Below are 22,916 nucleotides of genomic sequence, written 5' to 3' on the forward strand. Positions count from 1 at the left end.
AGATAGAGATTATATTATCATAATATCAAATTCAACTATTACGAACTTTTCTACTTATTTTTTCTTACAGCTTAATTTTAATTTGAGTTGCAGGAGATTTCTGGATAAGAAAGAGGCTGTGGAACCCGAGGCAGACCCAGAAAGGGATCAGAGATCTGTTTTTGCTTACCAGGTTGATTGGATGCTCTTTTTTGTTTGTTTTGAATATTATTAATGTCTATAACATATTTGGATATTTGGTGTCTTTTTTTTTATGATTGCCTAATTTGCTATGTGGTGATCACAGATGCCTCTAAAAGCAACAGAGAGAGATGTATATGAGTTCTTCTCAAAAGCTGGCAAGGTCAGTTGCTTTAAATTTTGATGTACTTTTGGCATTGGAACTGAGATGACTTCTGTTTCCATTGAACTGCAATGACTTCTATTTCCATGAAAACTGTTAGTATTATTTTATACTTTAGTGTATTTATGCTTCTCTTCTCAATTGTGATAAGAAGCATAGTAAATGCATTTTATTCTGAGATGAAGTTGTGGGATGAAGTTGAGGTCTTTGGGTTTACTTTTGTATCATTGTATATCACACTTCTTAAATATTCAAGGTGAGGAAGGAAAAGCTCTACAGCTAAGTATCAGTGATATAATGTCCCTTAAATTAATTTGATTAATGTAGTCAACTTTTAGTTATATTGTATGTTTTTTTGTTATATGTTGTATGATGCATTGATTGCTTTTTTTTTTCTCTTACTACACAAGATGATGTTATCAATAGGCCAGCTTTTTTCATTTGATTCCCCAATGAAATGTAGAGGAATCGTTTTAAGAAGAGCCTATGAAGATATATTAGCGTTTTTGAAGTTGAAGAGAAAAGACCAAGTGCAAACTGTCTTCAATGATTTTGATCCTCAGCATACTGAGCACAATGGTCATTTTGATCATATGAGCCTCCTTCCACTGGTTCCTTATGAGGATCCCTATGCTCCTCCAATTCCAGATTCTCCAGTAGCAGATTCTGCTACTATTGGAATTAAAGCTAATATGTTAGCTAATTTTGAAGTTAATGGAGAACAAGTGGATTACAAAAAGATGGAATTAGGAGATATGGTGTATGTTCCTTGGCTAGAAGAAGTTTTCCATATTCATCCTACATTAATAGAGTGCCAAAGGAACAAGACTCCCAAGTATGCAGGTTGGGCTTTTACAGCACTTGGCAAGACACCTTATTCAATGCCCAGCTGTCCCACTGAGCTGTTTCATGTCAGACTTTAATGATGATGATTTCTAAATTTAAATTGAGAGGCTCTTTTTAAATTTCAAATTCAAACTGATCATGAATTCTACATTGGAATGATCAGCTCTTTTAAAACAAGATATGATTTCTATTTAAAAATTCAAAATATGATTTCGATTTTGTTTTTGAAATTTCATTTTTTAAATATTTCAATTTAATTTTTTAAATTCAAATATATATATATATATATATATATATATATATATATATATTTGAAAATTCAATGTTGAAAACTTTACTGATGTGTCACTCCCTGCTTAATTCGAAAAATTGTGTTCACACTACATGGCATATAAAAACTTTCTTTTAAAAATCGAATTTTATTTTTTAAATCAAAAAATAAATGATCATTTGTGGTGGCAGACAAGTTATTGAATGTCTCACTGCCCATCAGATTGGAATTGGTCAGCTGATTTAATTGCTTTTTACATTGGAATTTTGAAATTCGAATTTTGATTGCTCATTTAATTGGAATGACTTATCTAATCTAAAATTCGAATTTTGAAATGGAATGACTCAGCTGTTTTAATTGCTCATTTGATATAAAAATTCAAATTTTGAAATGGAATGACTCAGCTGTTTTAATTGCTTTTTACATTGGAATTGCTCATCTGATCTAAAAATTGAATTTTGAAATGGTTTCAAATTTTGAATTTAAAATATGGATGGTCGGAAAAGATTTGGAGAGTTTTGGGTGGGGGGAATTTTTATGTAAATGTCAACTCTAATACGGCATTTGAATTTTTACAAAAATTGGACAATCACCAACTGTAAGTAACAATAAAAGGAATGATAAATTAAAATTCTCTGTAAATGTCATAAATTATACAGTGAAAGAAATTTTAAAAGACTGTTTAAAGAATCAGACATAACAACACACCATGCCATTTACTAATCAATCAATTTCTTACCAAAACACAATTAAAATTTAAAAGAGAAAATGATAGATTAAACAAAAAAAATGTTTCAAATTATAAAAATTTAAATATAGTTGATACAAAATAATTTAAATTTGGAAATTAAATGAAAAAAACAGAAATGACATATTTATACTTCAAAAGAAAATAAATTAAAAATTTAACTTACAAAATAATTCAATAAAAGAAAAAATTTTGTATGAGTATTTTTTAAAAAAAATTAATATAAACGTTTTTAATTTATATATATAACAAATTTTAAAAATATAAAATTTTAAATTAAAAGAGAAAAAACTTAAAAAAAGGTATAATTAATATAAAAGAATTTAAAATTTAAAATTTAATAAAAAACTAAAAAATTACATCTATGATTCTGTAAAAATAAATTATTAAAATTTAATGCACATATTTCGATTTTCTTCTCATTCGTCACTCTTTTGAAATTCGAATTCTGAATTGATTTCAAATTTTGGATTTCAATTTTAAATTTCAAATTGTAATGGTGGGAAAGGATTTGCAAATAAAAAATTAAATAAATAATAATTTCTATTAAGAATCGAACTAAAAAATTAATGAAAAATTAAGTTAATTATTTATGGTGACAGACAACCCATTCAATGTCCAACTATTTTTTGCATAGATATTTGTTGACCCTATTAATGCTGCATAAAAAAACAAAAACATTAAAAAAATTGTAAAATAACAAAATTATTTATATTGTAAAATAAATTCAAAATATGGAAATAAATTAAATAAAAAATTGTTATTTTAATTTTTGTAAATATAAATTTGTGAAATTCCAAATATTAACGACACTAATACTTGCAAACAATAATTATTTATATAAAATATTGACAGTTAGAGGTGGAAAACTGGGCTCGGCCCGGAGGGCCGGTCTGCCAATATATTTTTATAATTCAATTGAAATTTTATCCTTCTTCTTTTATAATTAAATTACTAAATCTGATTTTTATTTTTGTAAATACAAATTTGTGAAATTTCAAAGGCTAACGATACTAATCCTTGCAAAAAATAATTATTTATATAAAATGCTGACAATTAGAGGTGAAAAACTTACCTCGGCCCGGAGGGCCGGCCCGCCAATTTTATAATTCAACTGAAATTTTATCCTTCTTCTTTTATAATTAAATTACTAAATCTGATTTTAATTTTTGTAAATACAAATTTATGAAATTCCAAAGACTAACGACACAAATCCTTGCAAAAATAATAATAATTTATTATTATTTTATAAATCTGATTGTAGTAAATGAAAGTTCATTTCTGAGATAAAATATAAAAACCTAGAATGACGATGAGTCCATCAAGTTACAAATTTCCTATAAATTTCCAAAGAAGACAATTCCCCCTGATTGTTTCATTTGCCATGACTATCGATAAGAGCCAAGGACAATCTCTTTCTCATGTTACGATTTATCTCCCCAAGCCTGTCTTCACTCATTGGCAGTTATATGTGACACTGTCTAGAGTAAAGAGCAAGCATGGATTAAATATATTGATACTTAATGAAAACAGTTGTGTTACAAATAGTACCCTTAATATAATTTATAAGGAAGTATTTCAAAGATTAATGTCGTGAATTTCCTTCTGTCTACTATGAGATAACATCACTCCTTGGTACAGTTAAAGACAAAAAAAATGGCAATGAAGTGCTTTTTTATTTATATTCGTTAACATTAGGTTTTTTTAACTGCTACTTTTTTTTTCTTATGCAGGAATCGCTTTTCATGCACACATGGTATATTGTTAACTGCTATTTTTGAATAAACAATATTTCATGGTCATCAATATATGGATGTATAGTTATAACACTTTTTATTTGTACTCACATGTTCATGTGTTTTTTTTTTTCATACTTTCATTTGTAGATTATTACTAATTCATTTCTAAGAGGATGAAGGATCACAAATGTAGGTTCGGCATCTTGCATGTGTTGCGTTAGTTTTTACGAGACAAACAAATTGATTTTTTTTCCTCCGTGCAACGCACGGGTAATACACTAGTGTATTCAGAGGCGGAGCCAAAGCCAAGCCACCAGGTGGTGCCTTGGCACCTGCTTGTTTTTTTTTTACTTATTATATAATTAATTATAAATAACTGAGTTAAAAAATATAATTTGGCACCACCTAATCAAATAGAACATCAAATACTCAATACAAAGTAACAACAAATCATCTAAGTGCAAACAAATAATAAGGAACATGTATAATATGGTTATTTTTGTGTTTTACCTTTTTTATTTTTTATCTTGTATATTTATTTTTTTATTGTTTTATTCTAATCAGTTATGTTAATTATTCTTACTACTATTATTTTAAAAAAGAAAGACTTCTAAACTTAATCACAAAAATGATTAGTTAACTTATTTCAAAATTTGGGTCCAACTAAATCAAATAAACCCATTTAAAAGTAGGAAAAAGGGTTTGACTTTTTAAAGGACACGAGATTGTATCCATTTAGTTTTTGACACTATATTTTACCGGTAAAACATAGTTATAATATGAAAAATAACTTCTTTTTTTCCTATTTTCTCAGTCACTTCAGCTGACTTGGAGAGAGAGAAAATATAATTTTTCATGTTATAACTATGTCTTACCGGTAAGACATAATGTTAAAAACTAAAAAGACACAATTTGTATCCTTTAAAAGGACAAACACTTAACACTTGAAAGTAACAATCATGAAACCAAATGAATAACATGACTATAATTATGGAATACGAGGTACATTGAACTATTGTGTTTTGGATTATTGCACACACAAAGAATAGTCAAAAACCTAATTTCCAAATGTGAGAACTTTTCATCGTGCTTATGGCTGTTGCAAACAAATGCGATGTTCTCTAACGTGAGATATTGAAAATTTAAGGAATAAAGATAATGAAAAGAAGACGAAAGACAATGCTTATTATACATATAATTGTTATATTTGTGTATTTTCATATCCTTAGGATAATGTTTGGTTCATTACTTATTATATTGTGGGAGGAAAGTAAAATTCTTATGTTTGAAATGTTTACCGAAAAAGTTAATGCATTTTTATATGTTTGCTTTGATATATAATCAACAATAATTGTTCATTTAAATTTTTAATATCATGTGACATTATTTAGTACATAATTTAGATAATTATGTTAGAATTTATAGTAAATTTTTTTCCTGATAAATTTGTGTAATTATCATAAATATTTTGATAATTTAATATGTCACATTTTTTGGCACCGTCTAAATTTTTGGGCCGACTCCACCACTAATGTATTTTTAAAAATATATAATGTAATTTACAAAAATTTATAAACGGATTCTTTCTTGTATTAAAAATATCATGTAAGTCTAGTTGCACGATCAATCAATTAATTAATTATGATGAGAAAGTTGAAAAGATTAATGTTTTTCATATATACCCTTATGGCCTATATAAGTATAAAAAAATAATTGTATTAAAAATAAGTATAAAAAAAATATGAATATATATATATATAGAAAAACATTTCTCAAATTGCTTGAGACAATGTTCTCGTAAAAAAAAATTTAATGTCTCGGGTAAGATAATTTTTTTTTTGACAGATATGATTATTTGATAGTCGTATACCACACATCTTACAGATTAAGAGTATAAACTTGATGTTCTAACAAAAGCAATAATATGTTAGTGGGTAGATTTTCATAGTTTTAGAGAGAAGCATTATAATAAAGTGTTGTTTTATTTTGTTTATATATTGTTATAACGGATAATTATTATTTTAAATTTATATTTTATCAATTATGGGGAATGAGTATTAAAAATAAGGATAAGATAATATTTAAATTATATAAGTAACTTCTGTTTCTATCTTATTATTAGTTGTTTACTTGTTTGTAATCTTGTATTTGTTTGTCTATATGAAGACGTCTTTCCCATAATGAAAACAATTTTAATTTTATAGAATTTTTAATATATATTTGAATTCGTAAAATGGAATAAAAAAATATTTATCATCTTCAAAAATATAATTTTATACATATTTGCTTGGGACTAGAATACAAAAGAATTATAAGATATTTTTAAAATAATAAATATAATTTGTTTAATAACCAATTATTGGATTTTTAAAAATAATAATAATAATGACTAGTTAGTTATTAGTATTGATTGATAATTAATAATTTAATAATTTAACATTATTTTATAAAAAGGAGAATAAAACTTTTTTGTAATTAAAAACATAAAAAAGAATAGGCCAATCAAATTGCACCACGTGGCACAGTATAGTTTGCTCATTCCTTCTTCTTTTTTTGGTAAACCATTCCCCTTTTTTAACCAACAACAAAAGAAACAAAAATGTGTCAAGTGGGTAGGGTGCGCCATTGCTATTGATAAATAATTGTTTCAAGCATAGGGACGAATTAAAATTTTGATCTTGCATAAGAAATGATGGAAATTTAATTATAATTCACTACTGATACACTCGGCTAAAAATGATTACCCAATTAATTTTGTGAAAATATTAATAAATTTTTATTAAGTATTAACTTATCCCTAAAAATTAAAATAAAAAGTAATTATACAAAGAAAAATTAAATTGTGTAGATTACATTTCAACTTTATAAATTATTTTTGCTACGTCATTTTTTTAGAAAATATTTATGGGTTAATCAATTTTAGTTTGAGTTATTTTTTTATTTTTATTTTTTGAAAATAGAACTTTATTTAAAAAAAATTATTTGATTAAATTTAGAAACCTCTAACTATGAAGTTATCATAACTGTAATGACCCTATATAAAAATTACAGAGTTTATAAGCCGTCACAGGCTCATAGCTAAATTACCTATTTTTATTTAAATAAATAGTATAAAATATATAATAAATTTAAAGAAATTTGAATGATTAAGCTATCATATATAAAATAAGCAATAAGGTTAACTAGCTGTTAGGACTATTAACTATCACCAAAGAGCATAAATTGTTAGTAATTAGAATAAGGGACTGTCACATGACACTACAAACAGTCTTTTTATTGGAATAATTTAATAAATTTGCGAGTCTTTAAAATTCAGCTATTGAAGAAAGAAACAGGGATATCATTTGCTAGTTGAATTCTAATGCAGATTCATTAAACAAACACAAGTAAAACCTTGCCAACTATGGAAGGAGAAATGGTATTTGAGCTCTAAATTCTCATTATGTCCAGTTTTGAAAACTAAAGCTATTAGCATAATGTTACTTAGCTATGCCATTCTTTTATGGGTTACTCATTTCTGCCGTGCTGATGAAAAAACTTGTAGCAAATATATTATAGTAAGATACGGGCAGGATCTTGAAATTAACACACACAAAAAAAAGGATACGGAACCAGATTCTGGTGGAAGTAAGTGTTACTGCAAATTTTCTGATCTGCAACAACTGGAGAGCTATTAAAACCTTCTTTTATTATTGACAATTTGTCCATTTAATGTTTTATCAGAAAATTTTAAAGTGGGGCTATATTAACTCACATTGAACCACTTATACATAGTGTGATTAGTATTACTCAAATCATATCAGTGTTAATAATTATGGTCATTTCTATCTTCTATCTAAGGTTACATTTTATTATTTGACCAAGATGATAACTGATTCACAAGAGTTATATAGTATAGGATTCCCAAATATATATCTTTTGCTTGAAGGAAAGTAAGATGGCACTCAAAACAAGTAGATTACTTCCCTATTCAGTCTCCACTCTGACTTGCCCATTATCTGACTTTGAATATAAGATAGCAAGTGCCTTTTGAGAAAAGCAAAGGTTCTAATTTCTAAAGTATCCATTGGCAAACAATATAAAACCTCATCATAATCCATCATCAAGTAGGTGTTCATTGTGGACATGCAATATCAGATTAATTACAGATTTACTGCTATAACTTGAGTGCCACTGATCAGTGGCTCTCCAAGGTATCTCCAAATGCACATCCAAAATTTCTATTAAAGAAACAGTTTCTCATAAAGGCAGGAGCTACTGGGACTGAGTCTCTCTCTCTTTACTGCTTTTAGAAGTCAAGAGAAAACCAGTTGTTGAGATGGATAGAAAGAATATTGAAGTGAAAGCAAAACAAGCCTCTACCAGTAGTTGGAGAAAGTTTTGAGGAAGCATATGAGCCTAGTTAGTTTGCAACAAGAGAGAGAGACCAAGTGCAGAAAATGAAGAACCTAGGAAGTATTGGAAGCAGTGGGAGGCTATCAGCAGAAGAGCATGAGGATGAGGAGATTTCAAAATTGGCCATTTCCACATTTCAAGCTAAGGAAGAAGAGATTGAGAGGAAAAAGATGGAGGTGAGAGAGAAAGTTGAACTTCAACTTGGACGTGCTGAAGAAGAGACAAGGCGCTTGGCACACATTTGGGAAGTAAGTTCCATGACAAGGAGAACCATTTGTGATTTTATACAGAGATACAGCAGAAAGCTTCAGTCCTTGAAGTTAAATTCTAACACAGTTTTGCTAACCATTAATGTTATATGTTGTTTTTGTCATATAATCTACTAGGAGCTTCAAGTCTTGGAAGATCCTATGAGGAAGGAAGTTGCAATGATACGCAAGAAGATTGACTTGGCCAACAAAGATTTAAAGCCACTAGGACTTAACTACCAGAAAAAGGTAAAATGCTTGTGACCATTAGAGGTTACACAGGAAAGAATAATATCCAACTAACACTTACTTGAGAAAAATTTAATCATGAACCTTTGAACACACAATAATGGTAGACAAAAGTGTTAAAAATGGAGAGGCTTTATCTTCTTTTTCTTGGAACTACTTAGTTAATATATGACAAAACAGCAAGAGTAAAAACTAACCTTTGAAATTTACTTATAGGAGAAAGAGTATAAAGAAGCCTTGGAAGCTTTCAACGAAAAGAACAAAGAGAAGGCTCATCTGGTAGCCACACTAATTGAGGTATAATACTCGACAGTTATGACTTCCATGTCTTGATTTCTAGAAAAAAGCTACAAGCTCTTTCAATGTTGTGTTATCGTTTTCAACTGTCTTTGTAACCATGAATCTCTTTTCATATTTTCCATTTTATTAATAGCTGCTGACTGAGAGTGAAAGACTGAGGATGAATAAACTGGAGGAGCTATGCAAGACCATAGAGTCTATGTCACTGAAACAATAATCTGTGTGTGTGTGTGTGTGCATGCTGTGTTTACTAGCTTGGTTTATTCAACTTTCAGTGGCTTGTATTTAAATGTACTTACATTTTCATTATTCAAAAGGCCTTGTATATGGACACATAAAAATAAAATAAAAAGAAAAATGCACAAAATTTCCACATTTGATCAATTGAAAAGAAAGAGGCAGCCAAACATTGCTAGTATTTTATCCAAATCTTCCATTAAAATTTAAAATCAACAAGTTATGTCCATGAATCTACCAAAGGTAGAGTAAGTATGATGGGTTCTTCAATAGAATCATAATTCCATAGCATCAATACTTTTAATCGTATTTTGCTGAATGGAATGTCTAATAACCAAGCAAATTTACATGTTTCTTTTGGGGGTAAAACAGATTTACATATTTTACTTTGCAGACAATCTGTATATAGCTAGAACACTTCTAGTCATGCAAAGAATTTTTTTTTTTTCTTTTGGCCAAAAAACTACTTTTAAATTCTTAGAAGGTTTTTAAGACCCATGGGCACATAATGAATGATAATACAACTATGCCTCCCAAAATCTATTCCCATTTTTTTTTTTTCCCGTTTTGGTCTTAACCGATTCCGTTCTGAAGCCATAACTAAATCCCAAGCACTTGAAATGTTATCAAGGTAAGGGGCAGTAATAAATAATATGTACTCACAACTTTTCTCTCTCTCTTTCGAATAAATCTAATTAACAATACACACATCTCAATAATTTACTGTCATCCAAATATCGAAATACTTCTAGTGGCAAATTCCTAATTCAAGCAGAGAAAAATTCTTGAATAGATATTCAAATCATTATTTGATATATGTGTAGTTATGTAAGCCATGTTTAAAATACACTTATTCTATCTACTAAAAAAAAATACACTTTTTCTTAAAAATTGCCTTTATACATTTTACATGTTAAATGATTATTGAATGCAGATTGCAGATAACACTTTAGACATCCTAATAACATAATTTTTAATAGGACGGAGAGAAAGAACAAGGAGAGAGAGGAGAAAACAAACAAACTTTTGTACCTAGAACATTTTACACTCCATATAAGCCATGTTTAAAAAACTTAAAGTATCGACACTCTGACACACTATAACATTTATAATATTTGAAATTTCATTATATATCATAAAAAATTGATCGATATTTTACCAAATTGATATAACAAAAATTAAAAATAAATACCAAATAAATCCTATTGGAGTGTATAAGAGATTTTCAATTTGAAATTATAATAGTAAATATTTACGGTTCATGTTTCTTTGCAAAATTAATGGATATTATAAATTTAATTTTTTTTTGTTAAATTATTGAATATTAAATATAAGAATAAATACTCTTTTTGGTTCCTAACAAAAAACTCGGTCCCCACTTTAGTCTCTTACAAAAATAAATTAGTCAGTTAGTCCCTAACAAATTCAAAGTGGACTCATTTAGTTGAAATCGTGATCCCTCACAAATTCAAGAAAAACCCATATTAGTCCCTCAAAAGGACTAAAATGGGTCCACTTTGAATATGTTAAAGACTAACTGACTAATTTATTTTTGTAAAGGACTAAAGTGAAGACTGTGTTTTTTGTTAGGGACCCAAAAGAGTATTTACTCTAAATATAATATACACTACATAAATTAAAAATATTATTAAATATCAAAACATGTCCTAACGTGTCAAAATCTAACATTTTTTAGAATTAACGTGTCATTATGTCATGTTCCATGTCCCATGTTGGTGCCGGTGCAACATGGTTGAACACATTTGTCAATGTTCTATGTTGAAAATAGAAAAGCTACATTTCAGGATATTTAAGGATCGATGCTCATAACAATTGTAAAGTATACCAAAACTTCACAGTGAATCATGAATACTTTTAACTTGGGGGCCGTGTTTTGCATTTCATATAAATTAGAAAATACTCATCATGCAATTCTTTTGTTCCTTGTCTCTAGGAAAAGATAAAAAAAAAATCATTTTCATCAAACGAATGTTCATACAGGTAGCTGTTTGTACTCCGCCAAAAGTTTTGGAATATCATCCATGCGCAACTGCATTAGAATTAACGGGAGACAATGAGAAAATAAAACGGTAAAGTATTTAAACATCAAAAAGAAGTGTGAGACAAATGATATAATGGCGTACAAAGATAAGTATTCCATTTGATCTATATGATAAAATGATAGGGCCATTTTTTATTGAGTCTTAATTCCAAGCAATTCCACCACCAGATTAACAAATTAACTAATTTTGCATAACAGGAGTGTATCATTTGAAAGCTATTAATTACCTGAGAACAAGAATTATTGTAAAGAACTAATTCAATCCAAAAACTTGTTATTAGGTAAGGTTACATTAATGATTTTATATTTCTCCAACCTACCTGTACTAAAACACTTCATAATATTTAATTATTTTTTAATAGAATGGGGACAAACTCATGACCAATTACTCATGTCATCTCTAATACTATGTAAAGAACCAATTCAACCCAAACTTAAAGTTCTACATAATTTGGTGTGGGCACACATCTGTTTTCCTAAATTGCTTAGTTGTAGGAATGACAAATTCTTCTAAAACAAAGTGCTACCTCCTTATGTTAAGATACACAAGTGGCTTCTTTGCTTACCACTAAGAAGCCCTTCCTGCATCTATGGACCAGGCATGTATTACATCTTTCCTTAGTTAGGAAATGGCAACCTGACTATACAAAATATAGGTCAAAAAAGTGAAAAACAATCAAGCGATTTGCCAATATGAACTAGAGTTTCCGTACCCTGTCCCTGTGTTTTAATTTTAATTCTAATACTATGTAAGGCTGATATTTTCAGTAGTGTGTCTCTGTGTGTAATAGATAAAATGCATTCAGGGCCTTTCAATTACAACCCTTACGCATACAAATCTAGTTTCAATATTTTCAATTAAACTCCCTCTGTTTTAGTGACCCTTATAGCCCTTAGCCACTCTCCATCTACATGGACAGCTGAGACTTTGCCACTTAGTAATTTTAGGGGGTAATTAATGTATGTTAGGGAAAAAGTTACTGTCTTTGCATATCTCACTAGAAAACTACAACATCTACATATAACTAGAGTAAGTTTAAAAAGTAATTAGCCGGTCATGATGTACGTTAATCAATTTCAGACTTGATCAAATCTAACTAAAGTGTCTGCAACAATGTACACGAAGAATGCAATACCAGACAACATAATGTGCCTTTAGTTTCAATTTTCCCAAAGAATTAACAATGACCGTATAAAATATTTTCATAGGTACTCAGAATATCACTGATGAAACATAATGCAATAAATTCTTCTTATTTCAAAATGAAAAAGCATATCCAAGGAGAAACAAAAGCACAAGTAAAAGTTGATATCCATTTAACCCCAAAAAGCATACCTGAGAAACATTTTTGACATGGTAAAATTGATGCACCACAAGTTCACCAAATCCAGGTTGCTGATCAGATGTACTCCTTTCTCTATTTAAGTTAGAAATATAAGCAAACATAATCAAACCTATTTATCAGTCAACTTCAAAAAGCAAACTGCTGGAAAATATGTTAATAATGTACATAGGCCAACCAAATCTTGTAATGACAGTAATTAGGATATTTGTGATTCTTGTAATAATTAAATCAACTCTATAAAATAGAGCCTCTGTTGTGTAATTCAAACAAATGGATTTTCCCATATGACTCTCGTTTTCTCTTCCTTTTAACATGGTATCTAGAGCTTGATGAGAGGCAACACTTATCCATGGGTGTGGACCCACTGCTCACTGGTGAAAATTTTCTCAATTTATTTCAATTCCTTCCTACTAAAAAAATTGTCATCTCTTCTATAATTAGTTGACATCTATCATAGGGTTCAAAACCACCTCCTAAGATCTCCAAGTTCCACTCCCTTCAAAGATTAGCTTAACGAGCTAACAAAGATTGCCAAAGGCCAACGGATCTGTAAATTTTAGAAAATACTACCCACTAACTCTGATGCAAATGTATCAGGTAGCAAATTAGGCCAATAGGAAGGTGACATTAGATTGTATGTGATCAATGCATGTGTGTACCAATACCCAAAAGAAAAATAGAAATAAATAAACATACATGCAAAACTATAAGCTGACAAAAACTTTGCTGACAATAGGAGGTTCATCGAGTTTAACAATTACAAACTTTACAAGCCTTGTAAACACTATAGGGAAGAACAGTAAAAAAAGAATTGTATAAAAATGCAGTTCTTACACATGGCACCGGTGAATTAGACGCTGGTAATCCCGAAGCAACGGTCCAAGCTCTTTGAGTTTCACCATATTTGACTCAGACTTCTTCCAGTGTTCACGAAGTGCTTCAATTGCCTTGTTGGGAAACAAAATACTGTTTCATTTAAAATTACTACTATGATACGGACACAAAAATGTTTTACATAAGTATAGGAATGTTTTACTTTACCAGTGAATTTGTAGAAACTTTTTCTCCTGCTAACTTTGATGCTAATTCAAGAAACTCTTGATCTTCCAACTCATTTACAATCGGAAGCCTGGAAATGGACAGTGAAACTGATATTTGCAATCTTCTCTGCAATTCTGAAAAAGGAAATTTCTCTGTTTGGTTTTCCTGACAAAGATGTCAGCAGTAAATCAATCAAAGATAATATAATGTGCTCAAATTTATCTTAGAATAAACAAATGAAATTCAAGATTGCCAAGATGAGGCATCATACAGAGATAGAACTGGGCTAAGCATCGAAGTACCATTTTTTTTCTTTTCTTTTTGGGTTGCAAGTGAGGACATAAAACTTGGAGAGGGGATGGGAAAAGGTGGGCTAAAAGTATATACTGAGAATTACTGGGGACCAAACCCAATATAGCTTCCAAACTCATATAGCTGCAGGGCCATTGGCAAAAAGAATAACTTAGCATATGAGCAAATAAGGAGTGCCAAAAAGCACACACCTCACTTAAAAAGGCTTTAACATTAGAAAAAGAAGAAAAAAAATAAAAAATTTGACCATTTTGAATCAATTTTCCATTAAAAAATTAACTACTCATGCATAACACTCACAGTAAAAATAAAATGTTAAAGCGCTAAGTGATAAACATGATAATAAGCTATAAAGATAGAAGATCACAACTAAAACGCTAGAGGCATGTGCCTCATCATAGGGTAGTGCCTCAACCAGAAAGAGGTATTGACCCCCTATGTTGCTTTGCCTCAGGCCTTAGTCATGCCTTTTGACGCATTGTGCTCTTTTAGCAAAAGTCTGATGTATTTGATTAGAACATAATTCCAGGATTATTTAGCACTAAGTTTTCTCCTCCACAACTTCTATTTGATAGGCTTGTCTTCTTAGCCTCATTATGGGTTCCTGCTCAAGGATTTTTTTAAGGGTGTTCAAGATCAGATTTGCAAAGGACTGGGTTGCTCTGAGTTGATGTATTTTCTCTTGTCTTTCTTTCCTCTATTTTTTAACTGTAGCTTTAGGAGGATTCCGGATCTTGTTGTTTTATTCTCTCCTTAACGATTTTAAACTTGTTAGAAAATATAAATAAGAAAAGATTGTGATTTGAAAAAATATGTTAAATGATAACCACTTTAAAGATTAAAAAACAAAAAGATAAGAAATGAAAAGTGTTGACACTTGTCACATTAGCAAAATTATGCATTTAGTAACCCAGAGCAGTAAGTGTTAACTATAACAATTCTCCATTATATTTCAACAAAAATACTTAGAATTACATCTACTAGTATTTTTTATTTAAACTAAATTTTGAATATCCCCTTCAAATTAAAAGCAGTATCAAGAAAAAAAAGAAGTACTAAGGAGATAAGGCACGCTTTTTTCGATGTGCAATCCAAGGGTGCTGTCAGAACAAGTGTAACCAATACCTTGAATTGAGGTTGAAAATCATCATTGAGTGACGCAGCATCCTTACTTTCCGGAATATTTCTGGGTGGAGATGCAGTTAATCTATTTGCAATTGGGTCCTCTGCAGAACATGCAAAAGAAGTGAGAGGAATTTAGGATGTCTTTTTGAGCCTCTACGACAGTTCAGTTCTTTTAATACTTTTCATATAATCTTGGAGGGTTTCTGCTTCTTTATTGAAAATATTCTCCATTAACAAAAGTATTTATTAAAAAGAGTAATCTAGATTCAGTATTTTAAATTAAAGCACAAGACAAATTAGAAAGTTCCAAGAGTAGGATATCCCTTCCAGTCAACTATAAAACAATACTCCCAGCAAGTGTGCTCATGCAGAAGATGCAATAAATTGAATATATAGAGAAACAACATATTTCGTGCAGCAACACATTATTGTTTGACAGAGAATCTTGTCTGAGAAGAAGTCATCGCAAAACAAAAAACAGTTAATTACCCTCATTTGCACACTTTATCAGTTAAAATACCTGATGTTAAAATGAGAATTTAACAAGAAAAACAAATAACTTTGTATACATTGAAAGAACAATGAATACCTTGAGAGACTAACCACCATGGATCACCATAAGTTGATTTCCCATCAAAGCCACCAATTAGCAGATACCGTGAACCAATAACCGTCATAGAGTGGTATGCTCGAGCAGGAGGGGGTTCATTGCCTATCAACAGTCGCTTCCACTGTGCTGAAACTATATCCAACAGAAGAACAAAAAATTAACCCAAGCCAACAATTCAAGTAATTGAACTTACTATTAGCAACTTCCTCCAGTAAGAACTTTGATTTTGTGCATGACGTTGTCATAATTTGAATCAAAAGGGAGGCTACTATATATGTTTGTCTAAAAAATCATGCATCCGAATATCATACTTTACAAACTTACCTCTTCAGCAAAAATTAAAGCAAAATGTAACATACACTACATTTTTTATTCAAGGACAAGATTGTGCATCATTAGCTCATTTGCCTCTTTCTAAAATAAAGTAACTAATCCAAGCTCGAAATATAAATTACTCATCTTGAACCTGAAAATAAAATCAAGGTTCCAAGAACAATAAAGTGTAAGTTTGTTACTACCCAACACATGAAGATTCACGAAGCTCACATCAAGAAAGTAACTCTTTTCTCTCCCCATACAATATCTTTGTACAATTTATATGAGATTTTAAAGCTAATTATAGCCAAAAAAAATCTTAAAAATAAGAAAAAAATTCTTATAAATTATAGGATGCTAAGTTCATGAGATGAAAGCCAGATATTTGTTATTTTGGATAAATTTTAATCTTAATGTTACCAAACAATATTAAAAAATAGTATAAATAAGTAAATAAAATAAAAACATCAAAGCTGCAGCTAATAACCCTCCTTGGATACTACAGGTTAACTCAACAGAAAACCAAAGACTTCTGATTCCTGAAACCAGAATCTCTGAATTTCGAGCCACAGAAAAAAGAAAATAGCAAGAGATTCCCTTCATGCAACTAACACACACCATCCATTTTCCCCCTCAAAACATTTAGTAGAATCCCAGACAATATTGTGTGAGTAATGTATGTGCAATGATAATAGACATTATTAACAAGTCAGCTTTAAATGGAATAGATTAACAGAGGAACAACAATTATAATGGTTCTTAAAATAATAATTGTGATGGATACACCTACCATCATTCCAAATAAGTAGAGTGAAAGTTCTCACCTCTATCTAATATAATACAATCATTATAATATATGTCATAACGACTCAACCATCCACCAGTCCCATGCCCTCCAAACATCAACAACTGCAAAATCTCCACCAACAGAAACAAAAGAAATATATAAATGAGCATTTTAAGTTAAAGCAGTAACTTTATACAATCATATGGAAGGATTAACAAGTATTGAAGGCCTCAGGAGAGAAAGGGAGAACCGCCACAAAATCCGAAATTATATGATGACAGCAACCATAATAGTAATATTGTAATTATATTTCCAGTATATGGTTTTATTATCTAATCCTGTCATATTATCAACCACCAACCACCTTTTGACTAATTACAGCTTCTTCACATCTTTCCTTCTAAATAAATGAGATTCAGATGAGGAATAGATCAGAACAAGTACCATCACCAAACGGCAAACCCTCCCAAAACCAAATACGAACATCATCACCTGCTCTCAATCTTAAAAAGGAAGGAAAGAGGTATGTGCATGAAAAATGAAAGATGAGTACCAGCTTGGATAAGATAAATCTCAACCTAGATGTCTGAACAACTCTAGTGAAGGTCAGGATCATGTGCCAAGGGTAAAACAGCTGAAGAGAAAACGAAACAGACAACCAATTATTTGCAAGCGCAAAGCTTTTAGACACCAAATTCCCATGACTCAGGCCCCTCACAATCTAGCCTTATAACAAGACCAATAGATAGTCCAATTAACAGGGGTAGACAAAGACCAAAGATAACTCTAGTAGAAATCATAATGAAAGACTGACTCTGAATGGTTTTATCGAAAATATGGTTTTTGATAGCCTAATGGCATCAATTGATGCACAACCATCCACCAACCTCACAAGTCACAACTGGCTAAATGATCCCTTTTACTCATCAACCCACATATAGTTTGTCCTATATCAACATATGTTTAACATACACATAATAGCCAACTTTTTAATACCTAACCAACCAAAAAAAAAAAAAACAGAATAATGACAATGAGACATTGTAGACCATTCTACCACAAGATAAGGTTGGAACAATATAAAAATCCATATCTGACAGTAAAATCAATCTACAAAAGTAGCAAAACTAGAAAGAGAATTAAGGATTGTGCAAATGTGATTACATAGTGTCCTCCAGATGTAACTGTATGTCCACAACGGGGAGAAGGAGCTTGACCTGGAAGCTTTAATTGAGTCCACCCGGGTGCTTCATTCTCTTCCCTCCACAACACATACAAACTATAAGTACATAACCCAGCTATATAAGAAGCCACCGAGACTTACATTTATTAAAGAGGAAAGAAATAATTATAACTAGGGAAAACATAAAATTTGCTCCAAAAAAAATGAAAGGAAACAAAGAACCAACGAGAATTAAGATGCTCCAACACTGTCTAAATCACTCTGCATGTCAAAAATGTAAACTCTCTTGAAACAATAGACGTCGAAATTAAATATTGTGCAAAGACATTCATATCTAATCAAAATTGAGATATAGAAACACAAATGATAGCCTATAGTCAGCAACTGAAGGCACATATTACAGAATGGAGGCCTCTTCAAGCAACCCATCGTAAAACTTGTTCAACTTGTAATCCTTACCCCCATTTATGCTTTTTAAACTATCATTGTCTATCTTCCCCATATTTTTTTTTACACCACTATGTCCTTTATCTATATTTCTAAGGTCACAGGTGAGGCCCTATCTCATCTTGGGCAGTGACATGCAATGTTAGATGAAATGACAATCTTGGGCAGTCTTTTTACCAATGTTGCAATCTCTTAGAGGAAATATGCTTTATCTAAACTAGAAGAGATTGGCAAGTCAGACTGCCAACTTATGGACACACATTCAGATTTGAATACAAGTCTTTCATTTGCAAAACAGGAGCTATTACCTAACCCCAACAAGATTGAAGACTTGTTACGAAACTAAATAATCCCACCATCACTTGAACATCTATCTTTGTAAGTGTGCTCAAACAATTCTACAACCTTCATGTGATTGTAATATTTGGAAACTCTTAAATGAGCACCAAGCCGGGGACTTCTATATGAAAATAGATGTCATACTCTAGTAATTTGCTTTACAAATGCAAACTAGGCTGGAAACAGACATTCTACTTCAGGATATTATGTTCTTATTGGAGGCAAATGATTATCTTAGAAAAGTAAGAAGCAAGACATTGCCAAGTCAAGTGCAAAAGCAAAATATTGAGTCAAACTAATGTGTAAAAAGTTTCATATGGATCAAATTTAAACTTGAATAAAATCAATAAATCTCATAAGAAAGGAGGATTTAGCACCCGACATAAAGCAAAGGAATAATACATAAGAATAACAACTTGCAGCCCGCAACTGAAAACACAACAGCATACATGATAGGATATAAAGATGGTAAAAAATACACACCTTCTTCAATAAGACCCTTCAAGGCCCATAAATCACCCATAATTGGTCCACCTCCTCCTGTTAAATCCAAGAAGAGCACTCATTAACATCTTTATAAAAGACATTACAGCAATTAATATATATGCTCCCTCCATTAATTCACAAATCACAACAGTTATTTATTTACATGTTAGTTGATCAAAGCAATATGATTATTAGTCAGGGAGGGGGGGGGGGACTGTCCCAGAACAGGACACACCCAGCCCAGTGCTTATCAAAACCCCAAACAGACTGTCCCAAAGAAAAGTTCCCCATTCAGAATTTAAGTTTCACATAACATACACATTAATGAAAGACGACTAAACCTCAGAATGAGCTGTGGAGTTTCATATAGGTTTATGACGGTCAGCAATGCAACAGCACAGTACCTTTGAATATAGAAAGAATTAACCAACACCTCAAAGTTAAATTTTATTAGTTTCACTAAGGAAGTTGCATATTTTTAATATAACTTCATGACAGTCATGCTAATCTGAAATTTCATCAATCTTGCTTAGATTCAAACCAAAAAAGAAGTGCCTAATCTTGCTCCTAAATTATTATAATAAAATTACTTGCTCCAAAATTGTAACAAAATAATAGAGGCAGTGATGAAATGTACCTACTTGCGCAAATTGATCATTTGAGGAATTAAGACATGCTCTTTTAACATGAAAATTCACAAAATATAAATAGAAACAACAAATGAGGAACAAAATAAAGAAACAATTACATGATAAAAAAAACTCTTTGACACATGGAAATTGCCAAGAAACAACTGAGTGTATTTTTCTTTTATTTGGATAAAGAGAATGTCACGAAACTAACTCACCCAAAAGTTTAAGTTGCATAGAAAATGCACCATTTATCTTGTACAGAACTTTAACATTTTATTAGAAGAATGAGGACCAACAAGGATTGTAAAGAACCAATTCAAACCAAAACCTTAAGGTGTTGGGTGATGGCCTTTTTAATGGTACATATTATTCTATAATACACCCCCTCACGCAAGAGCCCTTTGAGCTTGAAGCTTGGATATTGTACAAGCCTAATTTTTTGTTTTACTTTGTGTTTATCTAATTCCACTTGAAAGTGGGGAGGGCAGTGAGGATCGAATTTGTGACCTTATGGTCACTGAAGCTCTGATACTATGTAAAGAACCAATTTAACCCAAAACCTTAAGGTGTTGGGTGATGGCCTTTTTAATGATTTATATTATTCTCTAACAAGGATCAAACTCTAGACCACTTGGTCATAGAACTCAGATACCATGTTACGAACCAACTCTACCAAAAGTTTAAGCTATTGTGTGAAAGCAAAAGATAGATTTTTATTATATCTCTTAAAAAAGACTAACATAAAATCATAAAAAATTCAACATCCCAACAAATCAAATGTTAAACAAGGATAATTATTCACTTCACCTCTTCCTCCATAAACAAGCAACCGTTTTTCAACCATTGTCGCAGTGTGCCCACATCTAGGGTGTGGCAATGTCCCAGAAACTGCGAGCTCCGTCCACTCAAGGGATACTAAATGAGGAAGAAGACGATGTTACAACTTGTTTCAACTGCATTAAAGGCAATTGCATTTAAGGAGGTAAGATTTATTATATTTCAAAAGTCTCAGAGGAAAATACTTGTGTCCAAGACATAAACATCAGATAACCACTTTTTTCCATCCCATCCACCACACCTGCATCATATTAAATCAACCTTATTAAATGTTTTAAGTCTAATCCTATTCCAGCTAATTGGGATAAAAAAAGAGTCAAATCAAACGTTATAGGTCTCACATAACAATTTTCCGGTTTCCAATTGCTGCAGCTGCAGCAAAGTCTCGCGGTGAAGGCAAGTCACCAAAGCCAGATAGTTCAGACCATTGCCATATATCTGGAACAGCAACATTTGTTCCAAGGGCCAACAAGCCAAGTAAGCGTTAGTTACAAACACGTCAAGTCTAACATGAACTCAACAAAGATTACACAAAATGCCATACCAGTATCCAAAACCCAAAAGTCCCCCAACCTGTAAAATTCAGACATTGTGATGAGAAGCGCACACACACACATACACAATATATAATATATATATATATATATATATATATATATATATATATATATATATGAAAGTAACAAAACATCAAATGCATAAAAACGAGTGAATACACAAACACAAACCTTTTACTCCCAAAACGGCCCCCAAAAATGAACATGTGACAATCAATGGCAACGGCAACATGGAATGCTCGTGGGCTGGGACCCACATACTCATCTGAACCACTTCCCGTGCACTCTGGTTGAAACCATAGCTTGGCCTCTGCACACACACAAAAAATGAGTGTTAAGTGAATAAAATGCCCAATTAGATCAAAAGCAATAAAAACAAGAAGAAGAAAAAAGGGGTACCAATATCATAGACAGCGATGTCGCTGAGAAACTTCTTATCAACAAGACCCCCGAACACGACAACCTTGGATTTCCCGATATTAACAGCAGAATGACCACTGACAATAATATGAGACAAACTGAGTTAATCAACAACAAAGAAAGAGATATGTTTGTTCGTTAATAACCTGCGAGGTTGGGGAGGAGTTCCAGCGAAATCAGAAGATGTAGCTCGAACCCAGTAATGCATTTTTGGTTCTTGTGTTGTTTCACTCCTTCAATTCACGACTTCTTGATTCAACCGTACAAATTACACAGTAATCGTAAGCTAACCAGGTGTCCAGGATCAAGATCAACCCTGCAACTAAAAAAATCAAAAACAAATGAATTGTTATTTTACCAAACAATTCATCTAGTGAAAGCTTATACTAAGTAATTCTTTTTTTTAACCGTTGATTTCCCTAAATCTAACGGTTATAATTTATTGAGTTATATTTATTAATTTTAATAAATTATAATCGTTAGATTGATGAAAATAAACGGTTAATATTTAGTAGTAACAAATAGTAAGAAAAAAAGTAATAACTATAACCTCTCTCAATTATCCCTTTCATAGGATTTTAAATATAAGTGACGGATTTTTACATGTGAAAAATAAACAAATTATTAAATTATTGTTATATACACACACAAAAAAGAAAGGGATTGTTTTTCTTATGTTACATAAAATAAAATAATTCTCCTACACAAACAAATTTTACATGGGACCCACTTTAATTTTTTTCTCTTTTTTCATTATCTCTCCTCTCTCTTCCTTTTGTGAATGTAAGAACATTGCTCTTATCTTATGCAAAATATGAAAAAAAAAATCCCAAAATGAAAACACGAAATGGCACACTAAATATTGACATGATTATAACGTTTAATATTTTTTTATAAATATAAATTTTTTCAATTCCAACCAGACCGGAACTCGACGAATCAATTATTGGATCGATTCGAGTCAAGTATTAGATCGATTAATGTAGTCAAAATCGAATTTCTATGTAGAAACAAAAGGTAGAAAAATAATTCGTAAAAACG

The 22,916-nt window shown here is 30.9% G+C and overlaps 2 protein-coding genes across 2 annotated transcripts; one reads left to right on the plus strand and one right to left on the minus strand.

The window, feature by feature from the left end:
- The first annotated feature begins 795 nt into the window (after positions 1 to 795).
- On the plus strand, positions 796 to 9,356 carry LOC133297133 (uncharacterized). The gene is made up of 5 exons (XM_061496204.1): positions 796 to 1,247; positions 8,365 to 8,590; positions 8,729 to 8,839; positions 9,056 to 9,136; positions 9,273 to 9,356. The coding sequence occupies exons 1-5, from the start codon at positions 796 to 798 to the stop codon at positions 9,354 to 9,356; spliced, it is 954 nt and encodes a 317-aa protein (XP_061352188.1).
- A 1,861-nt stretch (positions 9,357 to 11,217) lies between these two features.
- On the minus strand, positions 11,218 to 22,187 carry LOC133297126 (protein GLUTELIN PRECURSOR ACCUMULATION 3). Its single transcript, XM_061496194.1, has 16 exons — positions 22,022 to 22,187; positions 21,855 to 21,952; positions 21,627 to 21,765; positions 21,443 to 21,471; positions 21,240 to 21,336; positions 21,084 to 21,139; positions 20,869 to 20,976; positions 19,427 to 19,483; positions 18,139 to 18,230; positions 17,012 to 17,096; positions 15,852 to 16,004; positions 15,263 to 15,363; positions 13,826 to 13,990; positions 13,619 to 13,731; positions 12,775 to 12,856; positions 11,218 to 11,426 (listed from the first exon to the last, which is right to left on the minus strand). The coding sequence occupies exons 1-16, from the start codon at positions 22,081 to 22,083 to the stop codon at positions 11,370 to 11,372; spliced, it is 1,494 nt and encodes a 497-aa protein (XP_061352178.1). The 5' UTR covers positions 22,084 to 22,187; the 3' UTR covers positions 11,218 to 11,369.
- Positions 22,188 to 22,916: the final 729 nt, after the last annotated feature.

Source organism: Gastrolobium bilobum, unplaced genomic scaffold (assembly GCF_033153095.1).
Source record: "Gastrolobium bilobum isolate Gb01-03AN ecotype WA unplaced genomic scaffold, APGP_CSIRO_Gbil_v1 utg7479, whole genome shotgun sequence".
Classification (NCBI taxonomy): domain Eukaryota; kingdom Viridiplantae; phylum Streptophyta; class Magnoliopsida; order Fabales; family Fabaceae; genus Gastrolobium; species Gastrolobium bilobum.

Bases quoted from the DNA above. Each gene is read 5' to 3' on its own strand.
- LOC133297133 (XM_061496204.1), top strand. From the start codon at position 796: ATGAAATGTAGAGGAATCGTTTTAAGAAGAGCCTATGAAGATATATTA. The intron at 8,591-8,728 runs GTAAGTTCCATG...ATAATCTACTAG, and splicing joins GCTTGGCACACATTTGGGAA to GAGCTTCAAGTCTTGGAAGA. The intron at 9,137-9,272 runs GTATAATACTCG...TTTTATTAATAG, and splicing joins TGGTAGCCACACTAATTGAG to CTGCTGACTGAGAGTGAAAG.
- LOC133297126 (XM_061496194.1), bottom strand. From the start codon at position 22,083: ATGCATTACTGGGTTCGAGCTACATCTTCTGATTTCGCTGGAACTCCT. The intron at 15,364-15,851 runs GTATTCATTGTT...CATGTTCTGCAG, and splicing joins ATGGTGGTTAGTCTCTCAAG to AGGACCCAATTGCAAATAGA. The intron at 13,732-13,825 runs GTAAAGTAAAAC...TTTCCCAACAAG, and splicing joins AAGTTTCTACAAATTCACTG to GCAATTGAAGCACTTCGTGA.